A 25557-nucleotide genomic window follows, 5' to 3' on the forward strand; every position below is an offset into this window, starting at 1 on the left:
CTCTCTCTCCTCCTGCTCACAGCTGCAGAGGAAACGGCACATCGGGAACGACATCGTGGCCATCATCTTCCAGGACGAGAACACGCCCTTCGTCCCGGACATGATCGCCTCCAACTTTCTGCACGCCTACATTGTAGTTCAGGCCGAGAATCCCTGTACGGAGAACACACTCTACAAGGTGGCTGGGCTTTTCTTGGAGTCAGTTAGCTCTGGGTGCCGGAACCTGGAATGCCGATGGGTGGTTGGGGGGACTTTACTATTATTACCATTAGCATTATTGATTCAATTGATTACCCACCTTCCATCAGCGGGTACCGTATTTTTCGCTCTATAAGATGCACCAGACCATAAGACACACCTAGTTTTTGGAGGAGGAAAACAAGAAAAAAAATATTCTGAATCCCAGGAGCCAGAACAGCAAGAGGGATCTGGCTTCTGGGATAGCCTCTTGCTGTTCTGGCTTCTGGGACAGCCACGTGAAGCCTCTCCCAGACAGCAGGATGAAGGCTCCCCCTGCCCGGAAGAGGCTGCGTGCGGCTAAACTGCCCTCTGTCCCTTCCCCCACCTCCCGCAAAAGCCAGCCAAGGGCCGTGCGCTCTTTAAAGGGAGCGCGGCTCTTGGGGGCTTTTCTGGGAGGTGGGGGATGGCCAGGGATAGCCGTGCGAAGCCTCTGCAGGGCAGTGGGATGAAGGCTCCCCGCTGCCCTGCGGAGGCTTCCTGCGGCTAAGCCAGAAGCTAGAACAGCGAGAGGGAATGCTGCGCAGCGCTCCCTCTTGCTGTTCTGGCTTCTGGGATAGCCGTGCAGCCTGCATTCGCTCCATAAGATGCACACACATTTCCCCTGACTTTTTAGGAGGGGGGAAGTGTGTCTTATAGAGCGAAAAATACGGTAATTGACAGCAATTAAAAACTGAAAACAGTTAAAGCAGGCTACAGTCGCAGAAAGAGGGTGGGCCCTATAAACACCCAGGGCTGTCAGAGGCCAGGGGGAAAGGGTGTGTTGTACAGTGAAGGTGCCTGGCGGACCTCTCTGGGGTGGGAGTTGCACAACTTAGGGGGTGCTGGCTTAGAGAAGACTCTGTCTCAGGCTGCCACCACTCAAACTTCAGAGGGAGGTGGAGCGACAAAGGGGGACCCCGCTTTTGCTGATACTTCACACCCCGAAGGGTCTGTAAAGAAGAGCTACCGGGCACTCAGTGTCGCTGTTAAACACAGAATTATAGAATTGTTGAGTTGGAAGGAGCCCCCAGGGCTCATCTAGTCCAACCCCCTGTGCAATGCAACTAAAGAACCCCTGACAGGTTCAACCTCTGCTTTAAAATCGCCAATGAAAGAGGGACACGCCCCCCTTAAAAAGAAGTCCGTCCCACCATCGTACAGCTCTTATGGCTGGAAAGTTCTTACTAATATTTTGTTGGAATCTCCTTTTTCCGCCATCTTAATCCACCTGAATTCTCTGCTCAGCTCTCAAAAAGGAGTAGTGCAGACGAGGGCCGAAGGCGTTTTAAAAATAAATTTATTTTTAAAATAAATTTTAAAAACATGAAAATATTTTTAAATAAATTTTTAAAATCAATTTATTTATTTGGTTTTTCAAATTAAAATTTTACAGAGAGATATTAAACATAAATCGTAAAAACAGGATTCTAAGGAATCTCCTGGTCTTCCCTCCTCCCCTTTGTGGGTCCAATTATTAATCATTTCCTCCTGCATCTTTTATGATGATCCAACTCTTTTACATCTCCATTGTATCTATAATTTGCCCTTAAACAGCAAGTGATATTCTAATCCTACTAACCATTTTAGCTGTTTACAATGGTCTTTAAGATAAGTTATAAATTTTCCCCATTCCTTGTTAAAATTTTGGTCTTCCTGATTTCTGACCCTTCCGGTCGTTTAGCTATTTCAGCATGGTCCATCAACTTCATTTGCTATTCTTCTCTGGGAGGGACTTTATCTTCTTTCCATCTCTGGATAACTTCTAGGCAGCTTCTGGAGCTCTCTCTCTCCCCCTCTTTCTCTCCAGGTCTCTGTCACTGCCCGGGACGACGTGCCTTTCTTCGGACCTCCATTGCCCAACCCGGCCGTTTTCCGAAAGGTGAGTTTTCCTGCAGCCGACCAGCTGGGCTTTGATGGTCCTTCCTCCTTCAACTCAGGCTCTCTTGGTGTCAAGGAAAGTGAAGGAAATTGGGGGTACCTCCCTCTACCCCTTGTGAGCACCATCTGCCAGTGGCGTAACGTGGGGGGTGCAGGGGGGGCCGGCCGCAGCGGGCGCAACATCTGGGGGTTAGGGTTAGGGGGCGCAAATCCACGGGTTAGGGGGCGCAAATTACTTGCCTTGCCCCGGGTGCTGACAACCCACGCTACGCTACGCCACTGCCATCTGCCACTGCCTGTGAATGAGGCACAGCTGGGTCTCTCCAGACCTCCCCTCAACCTGGCCAATCGAGCCTTGGAAGAGGAATCATGTGCAACCACGGCTAATGTACTGAGCCTGGTGCATTCATGGCAATACCCTCTTCAGTCTGAGATTGTAATTTAATTACCACATGCAAAATGACCCAGGTTAATTTTATCCAGGGTTAACAGGAGTTGCTTGCAACTTAAAACCTAGGCAGAGAGAGAGAGAGAGAGGTGTTATGTCTGAATCAGGCCAGAGTGTTTTTCCACGCAGTGTTTTCCAGTTTGATATTTTCTGTCTAGGGGATTAATTTAGGTTGGGATTCAAATGAGTTTTTGTATTCATGGGACAAGATTCTCCCCTCCCTTTGTACAGTGGCAGAGGAACCCTCTCCAGCACCCGGGGCGGGATGCCGAGGGGCGGGGCGAATTGCCCGGTGGTGCACGCGCAACATCCATACGGACTGTGCACGTGCGGCAGCCCATACAAACTGTGCACATGCCCTCGACCGCTCTACAGCTGGGGGGAGGCAGCAGGCCATCTTGTCACACACACCCCAGAGTGGTACCCAGGGCAGACCACCCCCTCGGCCCCCCCATTCATACGCCCCTTCTTTGTGTGTTGCCAGAAGCCCTAACTCTGCTCTGGCGCATAGGGAGAATTTCCAGAGCAGGTTTATGGGGTACAGTGAGAAAAGAGGGAGGGAAAGCCCTATTTTTTTTGGGGGGGGGTATTATTGGGTTGCTTTTGTTTTTATTCTGTATTTTATGTTTTTATATTGTGCTTTTATGTTGTAACCACCCTGAGAGCTGCAGGTGTAGGGTGGCATACACATTTAATAAAACATCACCATCAGCAGTGGGTCATCATTTGCCTTTACCTGTCGTCAGGGAAGGGGCCATAGCTTGGTTGCAGGAATACTTCCTTTGCCTTTGCGGAATGTCTATGGCATGGGTAGGCAAACTAAGGCCTGGGGGCCGGATCCGGCCCAATCGCCTTCTAAATCCGGCCCGTGGACGGTCCGGGAATCGGCGTGTTTTTACAGGAGTAGAATCTATCCTTTTATTTAAAATGCATCTCTGGGTTATTTGTGGGGCCTGCCTGGTGTTTTTACATGAGTAGAATGTGTGCTTTTATTTCAAATGAATCTCTGGGTTATTTGTGGGGCATAGGGATTCGTTCATATTTTTTTTCCAAAATATAATCCCCCCCACGAGGTCTGAGGGACAGTGGACCGGCCCCCCGCTGAAAAAGTTTGCTGACCCCTGGTCTATGGGCTCAGTCAGGGATGGCGGGAGTTGCGTTCCATTTCCCATCTTCCCGTTTTCCTTGCTCAGGGCCCCGACTTCCAAGAATTCCTCCTGACGAAGCTGATCAACGCCGAGTACGCCTGCTACAAGGCAGAGAAGTTTGCCAAACTGGAGGTGAGGAGCTGCTCAGCTGGCAGGGGTTCCACTGCTTCCTGCCAACTTCCGGGTGGGGGCGGGATCGGGCTAGTCTACACCTCCCCGCCCGCCTCTCCTCCAAGCTTTCCCCATCCCTCTCTCCGACCAGCCCTAAACCCCACCCCGGTTCCCTCCTGGCTGCAGGAGCGCACGCGAACAGCTCTGTTGGAGACCCTCTACGAGGAGCTACACCTCAACAGCCAGTCCATGATGGGCCTTGGGGGAGATGAGGACAAGATGGAGAATGGCAGTGGAAGCAGTGGGGGCTTCTTCGAGTCCTTCAAGGTGGGTGCGTGTGAGCAGGGGCCGTCCGTGAGGTAGATGCCTCAGGTGGTGGAATCCAAGGAGTGGCTCTGTGGGCCTCTCCCCCGCAGAGAAGAAGCGGCTGCATCAGCTTCTATGTCTGGCAAGATGCCACAAAGCTCGCTACTCTAGAGAGATCTTGCCGGAAGCCGCAGCTAAATGAAGCTCAGCGGAGGCGGCAAGGGGTGTGCGCATGGCGCATGGCACACGCACAGAGCAGCACTTTACCATGTTGCCCCAAGCTGTGAGACAGGATGCGTCACCCCCACCTGTGCGAGAGAGGTGTGGGGAGCAGGTGACGTCACCCAGGGTTGAGAGGCACCCGCCCAATGCCTCGTTTGGGGCACAGGGATTTCCCCACATGGTCGCTGGCTTTGGCTGGTGGTTCCCAAAATTTGGGAACCCTTGGTTCCATAAGTACATCCCTATAACCCCCTACCCCATCAGAAGCATCACAATAAAATCCAATATAGTCGTACCTCGGCTCCCGAACGCCTTGGGAGTCGAACGTTTCGGCTCCCGAACAATTGAAAACCAGAAGCAAGTGTTCCGGTTTTTGAATGTTCTTTTGGAAGCCAGACATCCGACGGGGCTTCCGATTGGCTGCAGGAGCTTCCTGCAGCCAATCCAAAGCCGCGCTTTGGAAGTTGAATGTTTCAGAAGTCGAACGGACTCTGTTCGACTTCTGAGGTACGACTGTACAGTGATGGTTGACTGCATGTGTTTTCCTAATCCAGCTATTTGAGTTGATTAATTCAATGCAACCGATCACCTGGTTCCTGTCATACTAGATATTGCACAAGAAATATTTTTGCGCGTTCTTGCTAACCCAAACAAAAGGGCAAAAGAAATTTGTAGCATGGAATTATTGCACGTCAAAGTGCAAGTAGATAAATAGGTACCGCTCCGGCAGGAAGGTAAACGGTATTTTCATGCACTGCTCTGGTTTGCCAGAAGCGGCTTAGTCCTGCTGGCCACATGACCCGGAAGCTGTACGCCGGCTCCCTCGCCAATAAAGCAAGATGAGCGCCACAACCCCAGAGTCGTCCGTGACTGGACCTAATGGTCAGGGGTCCCTTTACCTTTAAGCTGCAGAAGCTTTCCCTCGCCACAGATGTATGGCAACTACTTTGCAATAAAATCAATAGCTGTTACCAGTCTTCTCACCACTCTGAACCCTTAACAGCATCTTTAGTTAGAGCCAGGGATGTCCCCTACCTGAAACTCTGGTGGGGAGTCATTATAATATTGAACTAGGTAGCCCCAAGGAGGTTGGCACCATACGAGGCAGCGTCCTCTTTATAGCTGCCTTTTTTGTTCACAACCATGAGGACTAGGAACTTGTCGCCTTTTTTTGTAGGAGGAGGGGGAAGGGCCACAGCTCAGTGTCAGAACACCTGCTTTGAATGCAGAAGGCCCCAGGTTAACAATCCTCAAAGGTAGCATCTCCAACCAGGGCTGCCTCTAAAACCCCTGACTGGGAGCGGCCGCCAAGACCATATAACACCGGTCTTGAAAGGCCTACATTGGCTCCCAGTACATTTCCGAGCACAATTCAAAGTGTTGGTGCTGACCTTTAAAGCCCTAAATGGCCTCGGTCCAGTATACCTGAAGGAGCGTCTCCACCCCCATCGTTCTACCCGGACACTGAGATCCAGCACCGAGGGCCTTCTGGCGGTTCCCTCACTGCGAGAAGCCAAGTTACAGGGAACCAGGCAGAGGGCCTTCTTGGTAGTGGCACCCGCCCTGTGGAACGCCCTCCCACCAGATGTCAAAGAGAACAACAACTACCAGACTTTTAGAAGACATCTGAAGGCAGCCCTGTTTAGGGAAGCTTTTAATGTTTGATGTATCACAGTATTTTAATATTTTTTTGGAAGCCGCCCAGAGTGGCCAGGGAAGCCCAGCCAGATGGGTGGGGTATAAATAATCTATTATTATTATTATTATTATTATTATTATTATTATTATTATTATTATTATTTATTATCCGTTGCTGCCGGTCAGTGTAGACAATCCCTGAGCTACATGGGCTCTCCCTATAAAACAGGCTGCAGTCTACCTGCGTCACACTGAATTTCATCATAGGATCATAGCACTGCAGCTAAAGAATTACGAAGTTTCGGCGGGCGGGCGGGAATATCTGAGTCTGGGCAAAGGCCTCCCACTCCCCCAGCCTGACCCCTCTCAATTCCCTGCCCCATTGCCCAAGGGCTGTAGGGCCGGGAGCCTGGCTGCGAGGGTGAAGAGGGAGGGGCTCCGGTGACACGCCATCCCTTTCCCCCCTTTGCAGCGGGTGATCCGCAGCCGTAGCCAGTCGATGGATGCCATGGGGCTCAGCGGCAAGAGGCAGAACACCGTCTCCACCAGCCACAGCGGGAGTTTCGGCCACAACAACCCCGACATCGCCAAAGCCGCGGGCATAGTGAGTACCACCCCCTCCCCAAATCCCCTGGTTTTCCTCCCGAGTCCCTGAATTCCCCACCCCACCCTTCTCCCCTCCCGCCACATCTCCCTAGTAACTCCTGCCCCTTCTTGACCTAGCCGCTCTGGACGCCTCATTCCTCCCCCTCCTTATCTGTGCCCCCCCCCATTAAAAGTCATTCCCCGGGTTGACCTTCCCGTCCCCTTGCTTTCCTGCGCTGAGCTCCCTCGAAACGAGTTCATTAATAACCAGCGAAGTTTGCCAGCTCCTCACTCATTCAGCAATGCAACACCCCTTTGGGGAGTGAAATTGACAGGACCAGATTGCAAACAGGGTTTTCTCCCCACCCTTCCCCTCCCGGAAGTGAAATTGACTGGACCAGGAGCGCCGGGTTATCTGGTCCAGTCAATTTCATTCTTGAAGCGGGAGCAGGGAGGAGTTGCTTATGAAGTGGTCCAGTCAATTTCACATGTGTGCACCCTAATTTGACCATTATGGACTTCTGCAAGGGCCTTGGCTCGGTAGGAATGCTATCCTGGAGTCATAGAATCATAGAATGTAGAGTTGGAAAGGACCATGGGGGGTCATTTAGTTCAACCCCCTGCAATGCAGGATTTTTTTGCCCAGCGTGGGGCTCAAACCCATGACCCCCAGATTAAGAGCCTTGTGCTCTACCGACTGAGCTACCTGCTTTGTGTGCAGAAGGCCCCCAGGCTCAATCCCCTGCAAGCATCTTCAGGTAGGGCTGGGAATGTCAAACCCTAGAAAGCTGCTGCCAGTCAGAGCAGACAGTACTGAGCAAGGTCGACCCCAAAAGTCTGGCAAAGCACAACGCAGTTTCCCATGCAAAGAGCAGCCATTAAGAATGAAGGGGGAGGGGAAGGGACAGACTAATTGTGCTTCTCCTCCCATCCACCCCTGCATTGAGGTTTCCATAAATCCATTTGGCCCACCCAAGCAGCCAGTTCTCATTGGGCCTAGCGGCAAAGTCATGGCCAAGAGCAGGCACACTCTGGGTGCGGCGCTTGCGAGTGGCCAGTAGGTGGCGCTCGCACTCCAGAGCTGGGGCAAAGTTAAGAAATGAAAACAGCTGGGAGTCTCCAAGCAAGACCATGGTATTTCCACGCGGCCCACCACCACCAAAAATAAAATAAAAATGAGCAGGCGGGGGCGGCCTGTTTGGTTCTTATTTTAGATCCAGAGACCTAAGGCTTGCACGTTCCGTTGCTCTGAGCCGATCGGCACATGATAACCTTAAGCACATGCGGCCCCCGCCTCCCCTTCATGTACTTGCAATCGCTAACTCAAGTGCGTGTACCTCCGAAAGGGTGCAAAAGTCCAATTATTCCACCTCCCGTCTGGGCTGCAAGGACGGCAAGCTGCGGGTGGGGGGTGGGCCTGGAGCTATGTGGTCACCGCCACGTCCCTCCCCTAGCTGCAGAAGAGGTGGGTACAGGGGGAAGACGCTTGGCACTTTCATCCTACAGTGCCCTGGTTAGGAACGGGGGGGGGAGTTTTGACCCTCCAGATGCTGCAGAGTTCCAACTCCCATCATCCCTTGCGGTGGCTCCTCTTCTGCTAGTAAAGTGTGGGTCTTACAGTGGCTCTGGGTGCCCCACTCCTGTCATATTGCAGCCGGGTTGGACGCGGGTGGCACTGTGGTCTAAACCACAGAGCCTAGGGCTAGCCGATCAGAAGGTCGGCGGTTCGAATACCCGCAACGGGGTGAGCTCCCGTCGTTCGGTCCCTGCTCCTGCCAACCTAGCAGTTCGAAAGCACGTCAAAGTGCAAGTAGATAAATAGGTACCGCTCCGGCGGGAAGGTAAACGGCGTTTCCGTGTGCTGCTCTGGTTCGCCACAAGCAGCTTGGTCATGCTGGCCACATGACCCGGAAGCTGTCTGCGGACAAACGCCAGCTCCCTCAGCCTATAAAGCGAGATGAGTGTTGCAACCCCAGAGTCGTCCGCGATTGGACTTAACGGTCAGGGGTCCCTTTACCTTTACCTGGACTCTTATTCTTATTCTTCTTTGGTGATCCCTCATAGCTGGGTAAGATTGTCTTCTATAAACACGGTTTTAACCGCAAGTCCATAAGTGACTGCGGAGGCCAATTCTGGATCCACACATCCTTCCACAGTGTGAACATAGGTTTCCAGACGGGAATTGATCACGGCGAGGGTTTGCCAAGCGTGCCTTCCTCTTAGCATGTTTCTCCTTTGCGTTCTGAGTTTGAGCGTTTTCAAAGCCCATGACACCTTTGGTAAAGGCTGTTCTCCCATAGGAGCACTCGCAGGCCAGTGTTCCCCAGTTGTCAGTGTTTATACTACATGTTTTTTAGATTTGCCTTGAGAGAGTCTTTAAACTCCTCAACTCTACAATCTTATGATATATGACCCCAGGCCAGGGGCCATGTTGTTTGGAGCTCATGGAAGTTGGGAGTCCAACCTGGAGGGCCAAATCTTCCCCGTCCCTCAACTAGACTGTTACTTGACCCTTCACTGCCCAGACCAATTTCCATCACAGCTCTGCCTTCCTCTAATGTAGAGATGGAGAACCTCTCTCTTTTCAGCTGAGCTTTGACTCCCCAGCTGGTGGCAGGGGCTGATGCGAGATGTACCGTATTTTTTGCTCTATAAGACACACCTTTTCCCCTTCAAAAATTAAGGGGAAATGTGTGTGCGTCCTACGGAGCAAATGCAGGCTCCTTGGCTTCAGCGATAGCAACGCGAAGACTCCTAAGCGCAGAGGGAGAGCTCTGCCTGAAGCCCCCGGAGATAGCTGCCTGAAGCCCCCGGAGCGCAGTGGGAGTTCGCGCTGCGCTCCGGGGGCTTGAGGCAGCTATCCGCAAGCCTTGGGAGCGCAGCAGGAGTTCCCACTGTGCTCCGAAGACTTGCAGATAGCTGCCTGAAGCCTGGAGAGCGAGAGGGGTCGGTGCACACTGATCCCTCTTGCTCTCCAGGCTTCGCTTCGCTGGAGAGGCGCTGCACAGTTTTCCCTCTCTGCGCAGCGCCCCTTCAGCGAAGCAGGAGGAGAAATGGAAGGGGCTCCATGGAATGGGGGTGGGTGGAATGGGGTGGGTGGGTAGCCCAGCTTAGTAGCCGACCGGAGTCCTACGGAGGCACTGTGAACAAGGGCGCTAGGATCAGGCGGAAGGCTGGATGGACACAGATCAGGAGGAGGAGCTTGGCATATGTGGTGGAGAAGCTGCCTTATCCCACACATTACCCGCAGCTGCTCCCCATTGCAGACTGCCGGCAAAATCCAGCCAACACAACCCCCCCAAAATTACTATTCATACCCCAAACTGACCTGCTGTGACCCAACACGGGGTCCCCCCAAATTGCAGCATTTTGCTCCCTGCTTTCTACCTGTGCCATGGCCGATTCCATGCCCACCCCCTCCATCCGGGGACCCCGGCATAGCTGTCAACTTTTCCCTTTTCTTGCGAAGAATCCTATTCGGAATAAGGGAATTTCCCTTTAAAAAGGGGGGAAGTTGACAGCTATGGGCCCCGGCCCGCCTTTGAGCTTTAGCCATTGTTATGATGACCTGGCACCATTTTGTTTTGCATGACCTCTCTCTCTCTCTCTTTCTTTCTTTCTCTTTCTCTCTCATTCCTTTGTTCCCCCTCCCTTTCCTCTCCCTGTCCTTTTTTTTTCTTCTGCGCTCTCTCTGCCCGCTTACCACAGTCATTGCTTGTCCCCGGAAAAACGCCAACTAGGTACGGACGACGAGGCAGCGCCATAGGCATAGGAACCATAGAAGAGGTGGCTAGTTTCTCTCTCTCTCTCTCTCTCTCTCTCTCTCTCTCTCTCGGTGTCTCTCTCACTGCCTCTTGCCCTGTGGCTGCCCCCTACCCCTCTCCTGCATGTTGGAGGGGCACACCCCACCCTCTAGACCTCCGGTGGGGGGCTGGGGTGCAGGAGGGAACACCCAAGTTAATAATTATTGCTCCTTCCTGCAAAAGTATTTTGGTGAAACCAAAAGCTTGCCCACTACTGGGTAGCTTTTCAGTCGGTCCTAATAAAGGAGCACTGCTACTGTTGCTGTTTTGATTTTACTTATTTTTTAATCATCTTTCCGGGGGGGGGAGCAATTACCGTATTTTTCGCCCCATAGGGTGCACCGGCCCATAGGGCACACCTAGTTTTTTTGGGGGGGAAATAAAGAAAAAAAATTATTTCCCCCCCCCGGCGCGGGGCTGGGGCGGGGGAAGCCCGGCTTCCCCCGGCCCTAGCCCCCAGAACAGGCTGCTATCCGCAAGCCTAGGGAGCCTGGCGGGAAGTTGTGCCAGTCTCCCCAGGCTTGCGGATATCTGCCCGAAGCCCAGGGCGCGCTGAGCTCAGCACGCCCTGGGCTTCGGGATGCAGGCAGCTCTCCGCAAGCCTAGGGAGCCCAGCAGGAACTCCCTTGAGCTCCCATGGCTTGCGGATAGCTTCCTGAAGCCTGGAGAGTGAGAGGGGTCGGTGCACACTGACCCCTCTCGCTCTCCAGGCTTCAGCGAAAGCCTGCACTCGCCCCATAGGACGCACACACATTCCCCCTTCATTTTTGGAGGGGGAAAAGTGCGTCCTATAGGGCAAAAAATACAGTAACAACGATTTCTCAAAACAGGATGACAGTACCAAAGCTGTATTGTTATTGTTGTTGTTGCCATAATTATCCCACCCTCCTTCTGAATCAGATAAGGGGAACCTTCTCGGGAGGGCCTTCTCGGTAGTGGCACCCACCCTGTGGAACGCCCTCCCACCAGATGTCAAGGAAATAAACAGCTATCAGACTTTTAGAAGTCATCTGAAGGCAACCCTGTCTCGGGAAATGTTTAATATCTAATGTTTTGCCATTTTTTAATGTGCTGTAAGCCACCCAGAGTGGTATAAAAATATTATTATTATTATTATTATTATTATTATTATTATTATTATTATTATTATTATTATTATTATTATTTGTTGCTGAAACTACAGTTCCCATAGGGATTGCCCACCCTCTGCTAGCGATGGAGGGAGCTGTAGTTCAGCAACATCAGGGTGGACCGAAGGTTCTCCACGCCTGCTGTGTAGGAACCCAGTCTCCCAAGTTTTTCTTGTTAAAAATAAATAACTGAATAAAAGGATTTTGTGAGCTGATGGTGGTGTGAGGAGGATGCCAGCCCCACAGAGCACACTTGTGCCCACCTTGCCATGCTTTTCCATTCACTTGAGCCACACTCGCCCCATCCATCCAGCCTGACCCTGACCCTTCCTCTTTCCCGCAACCAGGGAGTTCCCCTTTATAAAAGGAGGCACTCTGCTGCGCACAAAGTGAAGTCTGGATCCATCTTGCATGACTCCCTGTTTCCCCACCTCAAAAGTGTCACAGAGGGTGCTAAAAGATTTGTAGCTGCCTTTGCAGATCCTTCTCTGTATATTCTGCACTGAGCATTACCCATATGCCTTTACTCAAGGATGTTGGGGTTGCAGGGACTAGCCTTCATTGGCCCCGGACTGGCTGAAGCAGACAGAGACAGCCATCTACATTGCAGCCTTAAACAGGTTAAAATTACAGTGGTACCTTGGTTCTCAAACTTAATCCGTTCCGGAAGTCCGTTCCGAAACCAAAGCGTTCCAAAACCAAGGCGTGTTTTCCCATGGAAAGTAATGCAAAACGGATTAACCCATTCCAGACTTTTAAAAACAACCCCTAAAGCAGCCGTTTAACATGAATTTTACTATCTAACAAGACCATTGATCCATAAAATGAAAGCAATAATCAATGTACAGTGGTACCTCGGGTTACAGACGCTTCAGGTTACAGACGCTTCAGGTTACAGACTCTGTTGACCCAGAAATAGTACCTTGGGTTAAGAACTTTGCTTCAGGGTGAGAACATAAATCGCAGTGCGGCAGCAGCAGGAGGCCCCATTAGTTAAAGTGGTACCTCAGGTTAAGAACGGACCTCCAGAACAAATTAAGTTTGTAACCCGAGGTACCACTGTACTGTACTATAAAATAAATAAGACAGTATTGTAGATGATAAAAAAAATTAAATTTTTTTTTTTACCTGCACTGATGATAGTTATTGTTTGGATGGGGGGCTTTTATCCATTTCCACAGTCACACAATCAGTCGATCAGTAGCTGAACTGGGTTCCACACAGTCACAAAAACAAAAGAACCGAAAAAGCCTCAAAAAACAAAAATGCAAAATAAATAGCAAGAACAAAAGCGCCCAACTTAATCCATTCCGGAAGTCCGTTTGACTTCCGAAATGTTCGGAAACCAAGGCGCGGCTTCTGATTGGCGCAGGCGCCCCGGAAACAATAGCTGACAGCCGCACCAGACATTCTGCTTCTGAAAAATGTTCCAAAACCGGAACACTTACTTCCGGGTTTTCTGCGTTTGAGAACCAAGGTACCATTGTAGTTCCCGTGGCTCCCCCGCCAGGGAGCCGTGGGAACTGTAGTTCTGGGAGATTACCGTTTTGGATTCCCTGCTGGAAAACATCCCTACCTATGACTCTAGCGTAGAAACACCTGCAAAGGCCTGTGCTGGTGGCACCCTCTTGCCCACAAGCTCCTACCATACCTCCGTTTCTACGGCAGCCATTTTGTGGTGGCCAACTCGGTCCCAGTCGTTTGCCCTTTTTGCACCCTTCTCTGCCAGTGCCCTGCTCCCCTCTTTTTACGAGCGCATTGCCAAGTTTCTCTTTCTCTCTGCCTGATGGGCTTGCCTCTCTTCCAGTCCCTGATAGTCCCTGGAAAGAGCCCGACAAGGAAGAAATCTGGGCCCTTCAGCTCCCGGCGGAGCAGCGCCATCGGGATTGAGAACATCCAGGAGGTGCAGGAGAAAAGGTGGGGCGCAGGGGGGGGGGCAACTGAGGTGGAAGGGATGGAGGTGGGCAGTTTTGCTTCTTCTTCTATTTTACTAACAGATTCTTCTCATCTTGTCGTTTTCTTAACTGTTTTTTAGTCTAAACCTTGAGATTTATTTATTTTTTGTCCAAAAGTTCATCTAGGTTGCACTTTCCAAAGCAATACAAGAACCGCAACACAAAACCCACATTTAAAATTTAGTTGCGATTCCTGCATTGCAGCGGGTTGTACTACATGACCCTGCAAGTCCCTTCCATCTCTGCAAATCTATGAATTCTGCAATTCTCCGCATTTCGCAAGGCAGTTCTCCAGCCGAGTAATGTGTACAGATATATTCTGCATATATACAGAGAACACAGCAGACAAAATTCATTGCGTTAGGAGATGTCCCTTTGCAAAAATGTGTATATTGGGCACAATTGTGGACAAACGTGTGTATTTTAGGAGAAATTCACACTAACTGCTGTGCCAACTTTTAAATGCCCAGTGAAAGCTTTTCTATGCTATACAGGCAATTAAGAATGCAGTGGAACCTCAGTTTTCGAACGTAATCCATTCCAGAAGATGGTTCTGAGTTCCGAAACATTCACAAACCGAGGCTCAAAGGGAAGTCTGCAAATTCAATAAAAAATGGAAGCAATTACTTCTGGGTTTTCCAGCTTCCGAAACGTTCAGCTTCCGAGATGCTTGAAAACCGAGGTTCCACTGTACATCCTTCCGCAATATTTAAATTATGCCCTTTTAATAACTTTTTAATACTGTTTTTTTATTGCACAGTTTTACAATTTACTGCTGTAAACTGCTACGGTGCTTTTTAATGACGTAGTCATTAAATATTTTTATTTTTTAAAACCCCACAACTTTTACAAAGTAATAAAAGTTCCCAAAGGTGGAGAACTGAGCTTAAGAGTGCAAAAAATGAGAAATTGAGGAGGGGTCCCAAAATTGACAGTGACTGTTTGCCTACTGCGAAATCCAGCAATGCTCCCATCAGCGCCCCCCCCAGCATCACATGATCGTGGCAACCAAGCCCTCCTCCCCACTCCCAAATTCTTTTGACTTGACCAGCAAAGCCAGCTGTATGTGCCCCACAGGGAAAGCCCCACTGGGACCCAGAAGACTCCGGACAGCGGCCATGTATCTCAGGAACCCAAGTCTGAGAACTCATCCAATCAGAGCTCTCCAGAGATGCCCACCACCAAGAACAGGTTGGCACATGTCTATTGGCATAAGGTTGGTTTGTTGGGGACGACAGGAGGGAAGCGTTTCTCCTGTACTTGGGTCTTAATGGGGGCTTCCAGTCAGGGCATCTGAATGGCCACTGCGAGAAAAGGCCTGACCCAGATGGAAGGCTCTTCTGCTGTTCTTAGGTTCTTCATGCAGTGGGACGCAGGTGGCGCTGTGGTCTAAACCACTGAGCCTCTTGGACTTGCCAATCGGAAGGTTGGCGGTTCGAATCCCCGCAACTGGGGGAGCTCCCATTGCTCTGCCCCAGCTCCTGCCAACCTAGCAGTTCAAAAGCATGCTAGTGCAAGGAGATACCGTATTTTTCACTCTATAAAATGCACTTTTCCCCTCCTAAAAAGTAAGGGGGGATGTGTGTGCGTCTTATGGAGCGAATGCAGGCGGGAGGCTCTGCTCAGTGCTCCCTTTAAAGAGCCGCGTGGAGCGTGTGTGCGGCTCTTGGGGGCTTTTCCCCAAGGAGGGAGAAAGGCTGCCCTTCTCCCTCGGGGAAAAGCCCCCAAGAGCCGTACACACACTCTGCACGCTCTTTAAAGGGAGCGCAGCTCTTAGGGAAACCTTAGCCGCGCATAGCCTCTCCCGGGCAGCGGAATGAAGGCTCCCCTTGCCCGGGAGAGGCTGTGCGCAGCTTAGCAAGAAGCCAGGACAGCCAGTGGGATTGCAGCTATGGTCTGGTGCGTCTTATAGAGCAGAAAATACGGTAAATAGGTACCACTGTGGGGGGAAGGTAAACGGTGTTGCCGTGCGCTCTGGTTTCCGTCACGGTGTCGCGTTGCACCAGAAGCGGTTTAGTCCTGCTGGCCACATGACCCAGAAAGCTGTCTGTGGACAAACGCCGGCTCCCTCTGCCTGAAAGTGAGACAAGCGCCACAACCTCATAGTAATGCTTTGGTACCACTGTGTGAGGGAATTATGCACCGTCAACTCCTGAACCAGATTGCCTTGGCAGATCATGACGGATCACTGTCTTAGTTCTCGATGGGCCTTCTTTCTCTCTCTCCTTGCAGACCAGATCCTGTAGCCCCCAAACCAGACGCCCTGCGTGATTTCTCGCGTTCCTCCTCCAGCGCTAGCAGCTTTGGCAGCGTGGCAGAAGAGCAGGAAGGGGGCCACGACGAAGACACCGGCGTGGTAAGAGGGTCTCGATGGGCCAGAGCTCAGTACATGCGGGGAAGCTGCGATGGCGCTCCCAGCTGTTAAGGCTCAACAAAGCCCCGCTGCCCCTCCGGCTCATGAGGAGACCCTCCTTGGGGCCCGAAGAGGATGTCCTCTTCAGATTCTGGGGTGGGTCTCCTCGCAAGCCACTGGGACTCTCCAGGCGGCTCCCCATCTCCAGGCTCCACTTCTTGGTTCCCAGCACCGCGTGGTGTGCGTGGTTGCGCACAAATGCATAATGCATAAATGGGGAGTTGCTTGGTCTTAAGCACTGTGTACAGTGGTGCCCCGCAAGACGAATGCCTCGCCATTTTTTCCCACTTCCCCCCCCTTTTTCTAAGCCGCTAATAGCCTTTTAGCCGCTAAGCCGCTAAGCCTTTAATAGCCGCTAAACCGCTAATAGCGCTAATCCACAAAGCCGCTAATAGGGTTGCTTCGCAAGACAAAAAAACCGCTAGACAAAGAGACTCGCGGACGAATGCCTCGCAAGATGGAAAACTCACTAGACGAAAGAGTTTTCCGTTTTGGAGGTGCTTCGTAAAACGAATTTCCTATGGGCTTGCTTTGCAAGACGACAATGTCTTGCGAGCCGTTTATCAGCTGATCCAATCAGCAGATAAGCCGCTAAAAGCCGCTAATAGCGCTAATCCGCTAATCCTTCAATGGGCTTGCTTCGCAAGACGAAAAAACCGCTAGACGAAGAGAATCACAGAACGGATTCTTTTCGTCTTGCGAGGCACCACTGTACTTGTAAAGTTGTCAGTAAGCACTTGATTTACCGTATTGGCCTGAATATAAGCTGCACTCTTTTTTTCCAAATTCCGACCGTGAAGAATTAAAAGGGCGGCTTAAATCCGCGACCTTACGAAAATTGGCTTTTACGATATCGCTGCTGAAACAGACAAGCGGTAAAACGTAACCAAAAAATGTTTTATTGCCGATTTGCGAGCTTGAGACTGTTCATTTGCCATTTATGGGTGCGAGTGCCTGCAGAATTGTAGCAACTGAATAGCGATTTTAGCGATTGTAGGGTAACTTTTGCGGGCTTGCGAGATCAAAGGCTTAAATTACAATTCTACCAACTGCAGCAATTTTCAGCCTGTAACCCAATTTTAAGGAAGCGGCTTATATTCGGGTATAGTCTGCCCCCACCCTTGAATTCTAAAGGTGCGGCTTATTTGCAAGTGCTGCTTATATTCGGACCAATACGGTATATTGTTTATTAAGAATAGTGCAGTAATTTCCCTTCTGTCTCCAGTCAAAGCAGCCGCTATGAAGAAATTATCTTAACACTCTAGACTGAGCTATACCCTGTGGATGGGAGATTAATAACATTTTTCAAGTCTGTTTTGCTGCCATGTGGATAACCGCAGACAAGGCTTAACATCTGTTCATGCATTTGTCCTGGAAGGCAACACTTTGCGATGGGTAATTGTTTTAAACGTTCATAATAAATGAATAAAAAAGTAAGAACTGAGATCGCAGGGAAATGGACTGGAGAACGGACAGGTAGCGAGAGTTCTGTTACGACAAGGATGTTTGCAGAATAAATGCCATCGGTTACAGGTGATAAAACTTGGCAATGTTTCTCTCCCTCTCCCGTGCCATAGAAAAGGCCGACACTTGGCTACCCGGCCCCTTCTCCCCCACCCACCAACACTGTGTCTTCCTTTTTGTGTCCACCCCCCCAGGAGAGCCAGTCCTCATCAGGCACCCCCCACAAGCGGGACTCCTTTATCTACAGTACCTGGCTGGATGACAGCCTCAGCAACACCAGCGGAGGCAGCTCACCAGGTACCAGATTCCACTTTAACACCCCTCTCTGTTCTGCCCTGTGCAGTCCTTGCCTTGTCCGCTGCAACACCCCTGCGAGGTGGGCCATGCAACCCCCATTTTGCATGCGTCAATCAGCGTTAATCACCACTTAATTATCTCTGTCGACAGAGTCTCGACAGAGACGACTAACCAGCCGTGTTGCCTCCCCAGAAGTCCTTAGTGCTCATATCTTCTAATGTACAGTGGTACCTCGGGTTAAGAACTTAATTCGTTCCGGAGGTCCGTTCTTAACCTGAAACAGTTCTTAACCTGAGGTACCAGTTTAGCTAATGGGGCCTCCTCCTGCCGCCGCGCTGCCACCACATGATTTCTGTTCTCATCCTGAAGCAAAGTTCTTAACCCAAGGTACTATTTCTGGGTTAGCAGAGTCTGTAATCTGAAGCGTCTGTAACCCGAGGTACCACTGTACACATTTTTGGCAAGCTAAATTTTTGGCATTTTTGGCCCAACCCTTCCTCTCAGCCTATCCTATCTCACAGGATTACCGTGCGGATTAATTGAGCTTTTTCTCCAAGGTGGGATATAAGTGCAATAAATAAAACAAATAAATGAAATTCACATTTTATGCTAGTCCTACTCAAAGGAGACCCATTGAATATGATGGACGTGGCTGACTTTGATTCATTAATTTCTGGGTGTCTGCTCCAAGTAGGACGTATTTGAATGAATTTCCATATGATACGTTCATTAATGTCTGTATATTGGTGCCCATTTCCCCCAATATATATTGATTTATTCTTTGCATTCATGTCTCACCTTTCCCCACCCCCCAAAAAGGAGCTCTTTATTTAATCCCTACAACGACCCTGCAGGTTAGGTTGAGAGGCAATGGCTGGCCCCCAAGACCACTGAGTGAGCTTCATGGCTGTGTGGGCAATTTGAACCCTGGTCTCCCAGGTCCTTCATTACTCTGGCTCTTTGGCTGGAGAGCTGAATTTGGAGAAGAGCAAAACCCAGAGAATAGCTGTGTTTTCCTTTCACGCATTGCTGAATTAGGTAGGCCCGTTCTTAAAATGCAAACCAGACCGAATTTCTCCACTGCTCCCATCCGGCTTTAATTAATCAACGCTAACGAAAAGGAAGCCTACAGGTCTCTCTGTGTGTTATATGTTGCCACCAGATGTTAACAGGTCCTGATGCTGCTGTGCTTGCCTCTCCCTTCTTCCCATCTGTTCTTCCTCTGCCCTAAGGCACGGAGCTCATTGGCCTGCGTCATCGCGCTTCCTTTCCCAGGGATGGGGGAAGATGTTCTGCTCACGAATCAAAGCATCCTTTGCCTGTCTCTTGCTCTCCTCTTATTCTAAGGTTGCCAGATTTTTTTTTCAAAGAATCCAGGGCCACTTAAAAAAAAAAAAAAGAGGAAAACATATTTTTTAAAAAACATTTTTTTAAAAAAGTAATATCTTCTCTTCTGTGGTCTCCTCTGTCGCACGGCCCTCCTCTGGACCTCAGCCTGTTCTCTTGAAGCTCTAGCCGCCATGGAGTAGGCTTGGGTCGGGCCTGGGCTCAGCCACGTGTCCTTGCCCTCCCGGTGCTCTCCTGCCTCTCCTTCTTGGCGGCAGCGGCAAGGTCAGGGCTCCCCTCTTTTTTCTCCTTCCTCTTTCTCTTCCTTCTCCTTTTCCCTCCTTCTCCCTGCTTCATCTCCAGGGGTTTTACTGGCCCTGGAGCACCCGCTGGCCAGGTGGCCAGGTGCTCTCTCTCCCTGCTTGATTTGGGTTGTGGGAGAGGAGTCAGCGATTCCCCCAGTTGACGCACCGGGTGTCCCCAGTTCCCTCTTTGCAGTTGCAGCAGCAGTCTCAGCAGGCTGGAGCCAGCCTGGTAGCGCAGTTGGCTCTGGCTGGATTCAGGAGCTGCTCGCTGCCACGGCACCCACCATTTTGCCTCTCCGGAAGTCCCCATATGATGTGTCTTGTGCCGTTGAACCAATCACACAACATTCATTCCCCACTAATAAATCTGCAACACTTAAAATATAAATCCGGGACATTAAATGAAATCCGGGGACGGATTTTGTCCGGGGACAGATTTGTAAATCCGGGGACTGTCCCCGGGAAACGGGGACGTCTGGTCACCATATCTTATTCCGGAAGATCAATGCCAACTGACCATGCTGGTTTTGCTCCGCTGTCACACTTTAAGGCAGCCATGCTTCTGAATACCCGTAGCTGGAAACCGCAGGAGGAGAGAGTTGCTCTTGCACTCGGGTCCTCTGTGTGGACTTCCTGTAGGGCAGAAGTCTTCAACCTCTTTTAGTCCACAGCTCCCTTGACCAACTACATCCTTTCTGTGGCACCCCGGTGGGGCTCAGGAGCCCAGTTAGGTCACACCTTGCCTCCCAAGCTGCCAGCCTCTCGCCCTTTTTTCAAACACCTTCCCTTGTGGAGTGTTCCCTTGGCCTCCTCCCCTCTCCCCTCTCCTTGGGAGTCCTCCAGGCAGCAGCCGAAGCCACCCCAGGTCTCTGAGCCACCTCAGCTCCTGCCAGCCAGCTCTTCTCTCTCTTTGGCGATCCCTCGTAGCAGAATAAGATTGTCTTCCATAAATACAGTTTTAACAGTGAGTCCGTAAGTGACTTTGGAGGCCAGTTCTGGATCCATACGTCCTTCCACGGTGAGGACATAGGTTTCCAGGCGGGAGTTGATCACGGCGAGGGTTTGCCAAGCATGCCTTCCTCTTAGCACGTTTCTCCCTTTCATCCTGAGTTCAAGTGTCTTCAGAGCCCATGTCTCCTTTGGTAAAGACTATTCTCCAATTGGAGCGCTCGCAGGCCAGTGTTTCCCAGTTGTCGGTTTTTATCCTACATTTTTTAAAGATTCTTCTTGAGAGGGTCTTTAAACCTCTTTTGTTGACCACCAGCATTACGCTTTCCATTTTTAAGTTCGGAATAGAGCAGTTGCTTTGGAAGATGATAATCAGGCATCCGCCCAACATGACCAGTCCAACAAAGTTGTTGCTGAAGAATCATGGCTTCGACCCCTGGCCACCCCCAGAGGGACCATTTGCCTGAGGAGCTTGAAGCCGGGGATGCTGCAACAAGCAGCCGTGCAAGCCTTTGGGAGGCAGAGACGCAAGAGGGCATCTGAGGAGGGAGGGAAGGAAAGAGGGACAGAGGCCAGTGTTGCCTCTGACCATCATTCAAGGCATGCAACATGGCACACTGGTTAAAAATCACTGCCGTAGGGGAATCCGGTTGGCCACTGTGAGAGCACGAGGGGCCCCCATTTAGACTCTTCCTGGTAAAGGCTATACTTAAGTTGTTATTTCCTCCCCTGTCCCATTCTCCATCTTTCCAGGCCCTTCTCGCTCTCCGCAGCCAGATCCCAGGAAATCTACGGACCCCTCTTGTCCAGAAATAAAAATCCAGCTGGAACAGTCCGAGCGACAACCTCCCCACCTGGTGAGTGTGTGTGAGGGCTGGGTTTTGCCACAAACCCAGTCTTCCAGTTGCAGGGCAGAGGAGGAGGCCTGCGAGTGTCTGAAGCCAGGATATGGGAGGAGGCGAATAGGAGGCAGTGGCATAAGGCGGGGATGTGGATTATTTTCCTGTGGGCGCATTAGGAAAAGGACACCCTTCTGGTGTCTGTGGGACAGGGGCTGATCTTGCAGATTAAAGCAATGGCTGACACATACAATCAACACAAAGTTAAACTACGGAACTCCCTCCCACCGGATGCAGTGGTGGCCACCAACCTGAATGGCTTTAAAACAGGGTTAGACAAATTCAAGAGCTATCGATGGCTACCATCCACAATGGCTCTGCCTCCACTGTTGGCGGCAGCAGTGCTTCTGAATCCTGGTTGCTGAAAATCACAGGAAGGGAGAGTGTTGCTCTTGCACCTGAATCCCGCTTGCTGGTATTGCATAACGGGCAACTGTTCAACCACTGTGGGAACAGGATGCTGGACTAGTTGGACTATTAGCCTGATACAGCAGCCGGGCTTTTTAAGGTCCTTATGGAACCTCCGGGTTCAGAGGCAGTCTATCTAGATTTCTAGCTTCTTAGGGGTATTTGGCCACTGTGGCAACAGGATGCCGGACCAAATGGACCGTTGGCCTTCATATGTTCTTAAGCAAGAATTGATACCCATGGAAAAGTGTGTCAATGGGCAGAAGGCACGAGGATTAGGGCAGGCTGGGAGGAGGCCGTGGGGCTCTGCCACCGAGATTTCCCCCTTGCACGAGCTGATCCGTTCTGTGGTTTCCGTCGACTCCCCTTGCACGTGGCCTTAATGTTCTCTTCCTTTCTGTGTGTCCCCCGCAGAGCTGCTAGCCCTCCCTGCCCAGCCTCCGTGGATGCCTCTCCCCACAAGGTCAGACCCTCTTTCGCGTCTCGGGGTTCACCCTGGCTCCCAATGCAGTGAGCAAGCCAGCAGGCTTTGGGCAAGTCTTCCCGGCCCCTTTCAGAGCAAGACCTAGATTGCTCCAAGTCGTAAAAGGGGAAGGAGGGCTGCTTTCTCCCTTCCACTTCTTGCCTTGGTGGGGCTGGCATTTCCTGCCCCAAAGAACCCTGCCCCTCCCCAGGGGCACCCCATAAACACCCAGCCCCTTCCTTTGTGCCGCCCTCTTGTGATGACCATGTGCACACAAGGCATGTTCTCTAACTTAACCCTTTTCCTCCATGTTTCCTGCCCCCCACCCCATCCCACCCCCCAAAATAGCTCCAAATAGCTCATTGGTTTTTAAACAGAGGTTGGACGGCCACCTGCCAGGGATTTTTAGCTGTGATCTCTTCATGGCGGGGGGTCAGACTAGATGTCCCTTGGAGCCTCTTCCAGTTCTACAGCCCTGGGATTCTATTACCCTATTCCTTGTGGTCTCCACCCCTCCTCTCCCTTCTCCCCAATTGACCCCCAGTCTTCCAATCCCGTTCCCCATCCTGAAAGGGTGAGGATGACTTTAGGGGGACGAGTACAGTGGATGCTTGGGTTGTGGACGTGATCTGTGCAGGATGCACGTTCGCAACCTGCGTCTGCGCATCTGAGCACGCACAGGTTGCGATTCGGCACTTCTGCGCATGCGCAAAGCGCGATTTAGCGCTTCTGTGCATGTGTGACTGCTGAAACCCAGAAGTAACCCGTACTTTTGGGTTTCAGCAGTCTGCAACCTGAAAAAGGCAACCTGAAGCGGCTGTAACCCGAGGTATGACTGTACTGCGTTTCCCATCTTTCCCAAACTGACTTCCTCCTCTTCCTCATCCGCCATTCCCCTACAGCACACGGCGAAGAAGCACAAGCTGAGGGAATTGCGGAAGGCCCCCATCTTCGTCACGGCACAAGACTACTGCCCGGCCAGCAAAGCTGACCTGCCCAAGCCGCCGTCTTAAGCAAGCAGCTGCCTCCCCATCTCTCCTCTTTTGGCAGGGCAGCAAGGCATGCTGGGACTGGCCAGGCCTTGAGAAGAGGCTCTTGAGGTCCCTGCCTAATCCCCGTCCCCTCCATGAGCTGTGCTCGACACCACCCCCCTGTCTCACCCCATTATTAGCTCTGGCCCTCCGCGGACGACATCTCGCAGCCAGCAGTGATGCCTGCCAGGCCCAACTGTGAAGCCAAGATGAGGACGTGGCGCTCTTTGAATCAAAACATGGACAATCACCCACCCACATCCAGATTCCCCCAGCCCTTTTCTGCGGCGGAGAGGTCTGTTTCGCTTGTCTCTAGAAGCAAGGGGCTGCGGGGTGGCTCTGCGGCTCTCCCATCGCCATCAAACTACCTTGGGAGAGGGAAACCAACGTAGAAAACAAACCAAGAGCTCAGCAGTCTGGGTGCTTCGAGGGCACCTAAGGAAGGGGAGAGCTCCAGATCGGGAGCTTGGAGAGAAAAACGAAACCTTGGGAAGATTCTCCAGCATTTCGGCACACCGGGGGAGCGGAACCGGAGACCCTGCTCCGGAAGCACTGTGGCCGTGGAGTCTAAGCCGTTTTGTGGTTCGCTAGAGGCTGGGACAGATCAACCACTCCTCTCTCCGTTTGTATAACAGCCATGCTCCCTGTTCCTGTATATATATCCTGCCATCAGCTGCCAAGCCCATCAGCTGCTCTCCATCAGAAGTGGCACTGTGAAACCCGCCCCCCTCTCTCCCTACAGCTGAGCCTTGCTGTTGTGCTCATCCACACAGTCCAAAATCCTTTCTTTCCTAGTGGCACATCTGGCAATAATGGGAGCCAGGGCAGAATCGGAGGCGGCATCCGGGTAACTTTGCAGAAGGGTTCCCAAATATACGAACCCCCAAGACGGGGTGGATTGGCAGAGTTTGGGGGAACCCTCGTCCTCCCAGGCAACACATGACTCTCTCTTTCTCTCTCGTTTTTTCTCGAAGTTTATCCCAAAGAATAATTGGCAATTGACTCTTTATTTATTTTTTTGTTGCCGCAGGACAGCTAACGTCCAAGGCACTTAGAAGAACAGCCAGTGAACTGCTTCTGTCCCATTTATCTCTCTTTTTTGGTGGGGGAGCAGCAGCCCGTTCCACAGTAACACCCTCCCCTTTGCATGCTGCGTGTCGTCTCTTCATCAAGAAAAACCAGATAGAGCCAGACAGAGGTTGCCCTAAACAAAGGGATATGGGGTAGGGTTTGCATCGCCAACCCTAATGGGAGTTTATTACTCATGGCAGGACACTCCAAGCTGTCTTTGCATTGTTCCCTCCAAACTACGGCCAGTCTGCATCCATGCTGTACAGTTTTTCGGGGTGGGAGTGGGGATGCAATGTTCCCTTGCAACCCCCTTTCCTGACTCTTGTCTCCTGAACCTGCCAATGTGCAGGACCAGGGAAAAACATGTGCCCGGATCCCAAAGTACTTAATTTCAACCCGCCTTCTTGTGACTAGATAAATCCTGTGAACGTCTGGGCCCATTTGCCATCTGTGTCACGTGTGTGTGTGTGTGTGTGTGTGTCCCCTTCCCTCCCATCCTGCCGTCCTCTGTTTTTGTTACTTTTTTTTTAAAGATGCACAAAAATCCATGAATTAATGTTCAGGAACTAAGGTTTCCTTCTCTCTCTCTCTCTCTCTCTCTCTCTCTCTTAATTTTTAAGCTCCGAGGTTGTGTTGGTGTTTCCAGTGACATATGTATAAAAAAAAAGACAAAAATGAAAAATCTATTTATCGCTATTGTAAGAAGACTCTATTTGTAAAATGCTTTTTAAGATATACAGGCTGTAAAATAAAACGAGAAATCCGTGCATTTCAATCACTGACAGAGTTGGTGGGGCCTTGTGCACTGTGTGTGTTTGTGGGGAGAGGGCAGGTGTGGGGAGTGAAACCTACTTATTTATTTTATTTCACCAAAAAAATAACGTGCCGCTTGTTAGTAAAAAAAAAATTGTTTAAGTCCTCAAGGTGGTTAACAAAAAAAGAATAAAAACTATGAAATTATCAGTTAAAGACAAGGATTTAAAAGTAGAATTGAAATCATCGATAAGCAAAAAAAAATATTAAAACGCATGCCAGCATTCTACAGTGTGTTTGCCTAAGCAAAATTGTCTTTAGCCGACCCTAAAACCACAGCAAAGGCGCTTGCCTAATGTCAATAGGCAGGAAGTTCCAAAGTGAGGCTGCTGCCACGCTAAAAGATTGGTTCCTTACAAAGGCAGAATGGGCATTTCGTGGCAGCTGTTACAGGGCTTGTTCTGCACTTCCAAAGGGTTTGATGAGATTTTGCTGGGTTGCCACAAAGAGAGCTTTGTCGCTACAAACCAAAAGCTCCGCTTAGTCAAGCAGCCACCTTTGGAAGTCCAGAGGGGAAGCTGGGGGGTGGTCACCATCCCCCATGCTTTGTCTTTCAGAGATGATGATGATGACCCCACCCATCTGGGGTACTCTAGGTGGCTCCCAACAGAATATAAAAAAAGAATAAAACACCAAACATTAAAAACTTCCCTAACCAGGGCTGCCTTCAGATGTC

The 25557-nt window shown here is 50.8% G+C and overlaps 1 protein-coding gene across 6 annotated transcripts in view; it reads left to right on the top strand.

The window, feature by feature from the left end:
* RAP1GAP (RAP1 GTPase activating protein) overlaps positions 1-24854 on the top strand; it is a 114445-nt gene extending 89591 nt beyond the window's left edge. For 4 of the 6 annotated variants that reach the window (XM_082230017.1, XM_082230016.1, XM_082230013.1 and 1 more), the window contains 13 exons: positions 23-178; positions 2027-2098; positions 3739-3825; positions 3991-4131; positions 6443-6574; positions 10264-10341; positions 13296-13405; positions 14521-14634; positions 15676-15799; positions 17515-17617; positions 20950-21053; positions 21918-21966; positions 22869-24854. In XM_082230017.1, the coding sequence (XP_082086143.1) occupies positions 23-178; positions 2027-2098; positions 3739-3825; positions 3991-4131; positions 6443-6574; positions 10264-10341; positions 13296-13405; positions 14521-14634; positions 15676-15799; positions 17515-17617; positions 20950-21053; positions 21918-21926 (1230 nt within the window). In that variant the 3' untranslated portion in view covers positions 21927-21966; positions 22869-24854. The remainder of the gene's footprint in view (positions 1-22; positions 179-2026; positions 2099-3738; positions 3826-3990; positions 4132-6442; positions 6575-10263; positions 10342-13295; positions 13406-14520; positions 14635-15675; positions 15800-17514; positions 17618-20949; positions 21054-21917; positions 21967-22868) is intronic. The other 2 variants (XM_082230018.1, XM_082230014.1) reach the window with 2 other exon arrangements.
* Positions 24855-25557: the final 703 nt, after the last annotated feature.

The sequence above is a fragment of the Podarcis vaucheri genome (genome assembly GCF_965113315.1).
Source record: "Podarcis vaucheri genome assembly, chromosome: 7".
In the NCBI taxonomy this organism is placed as follows: domain Eukaryota; kingdom Metazoa; phylum Chordata; class Lepidosauria; order Squamata; family Lacertidae; genus Podarcis; species Podarcis vaucheri.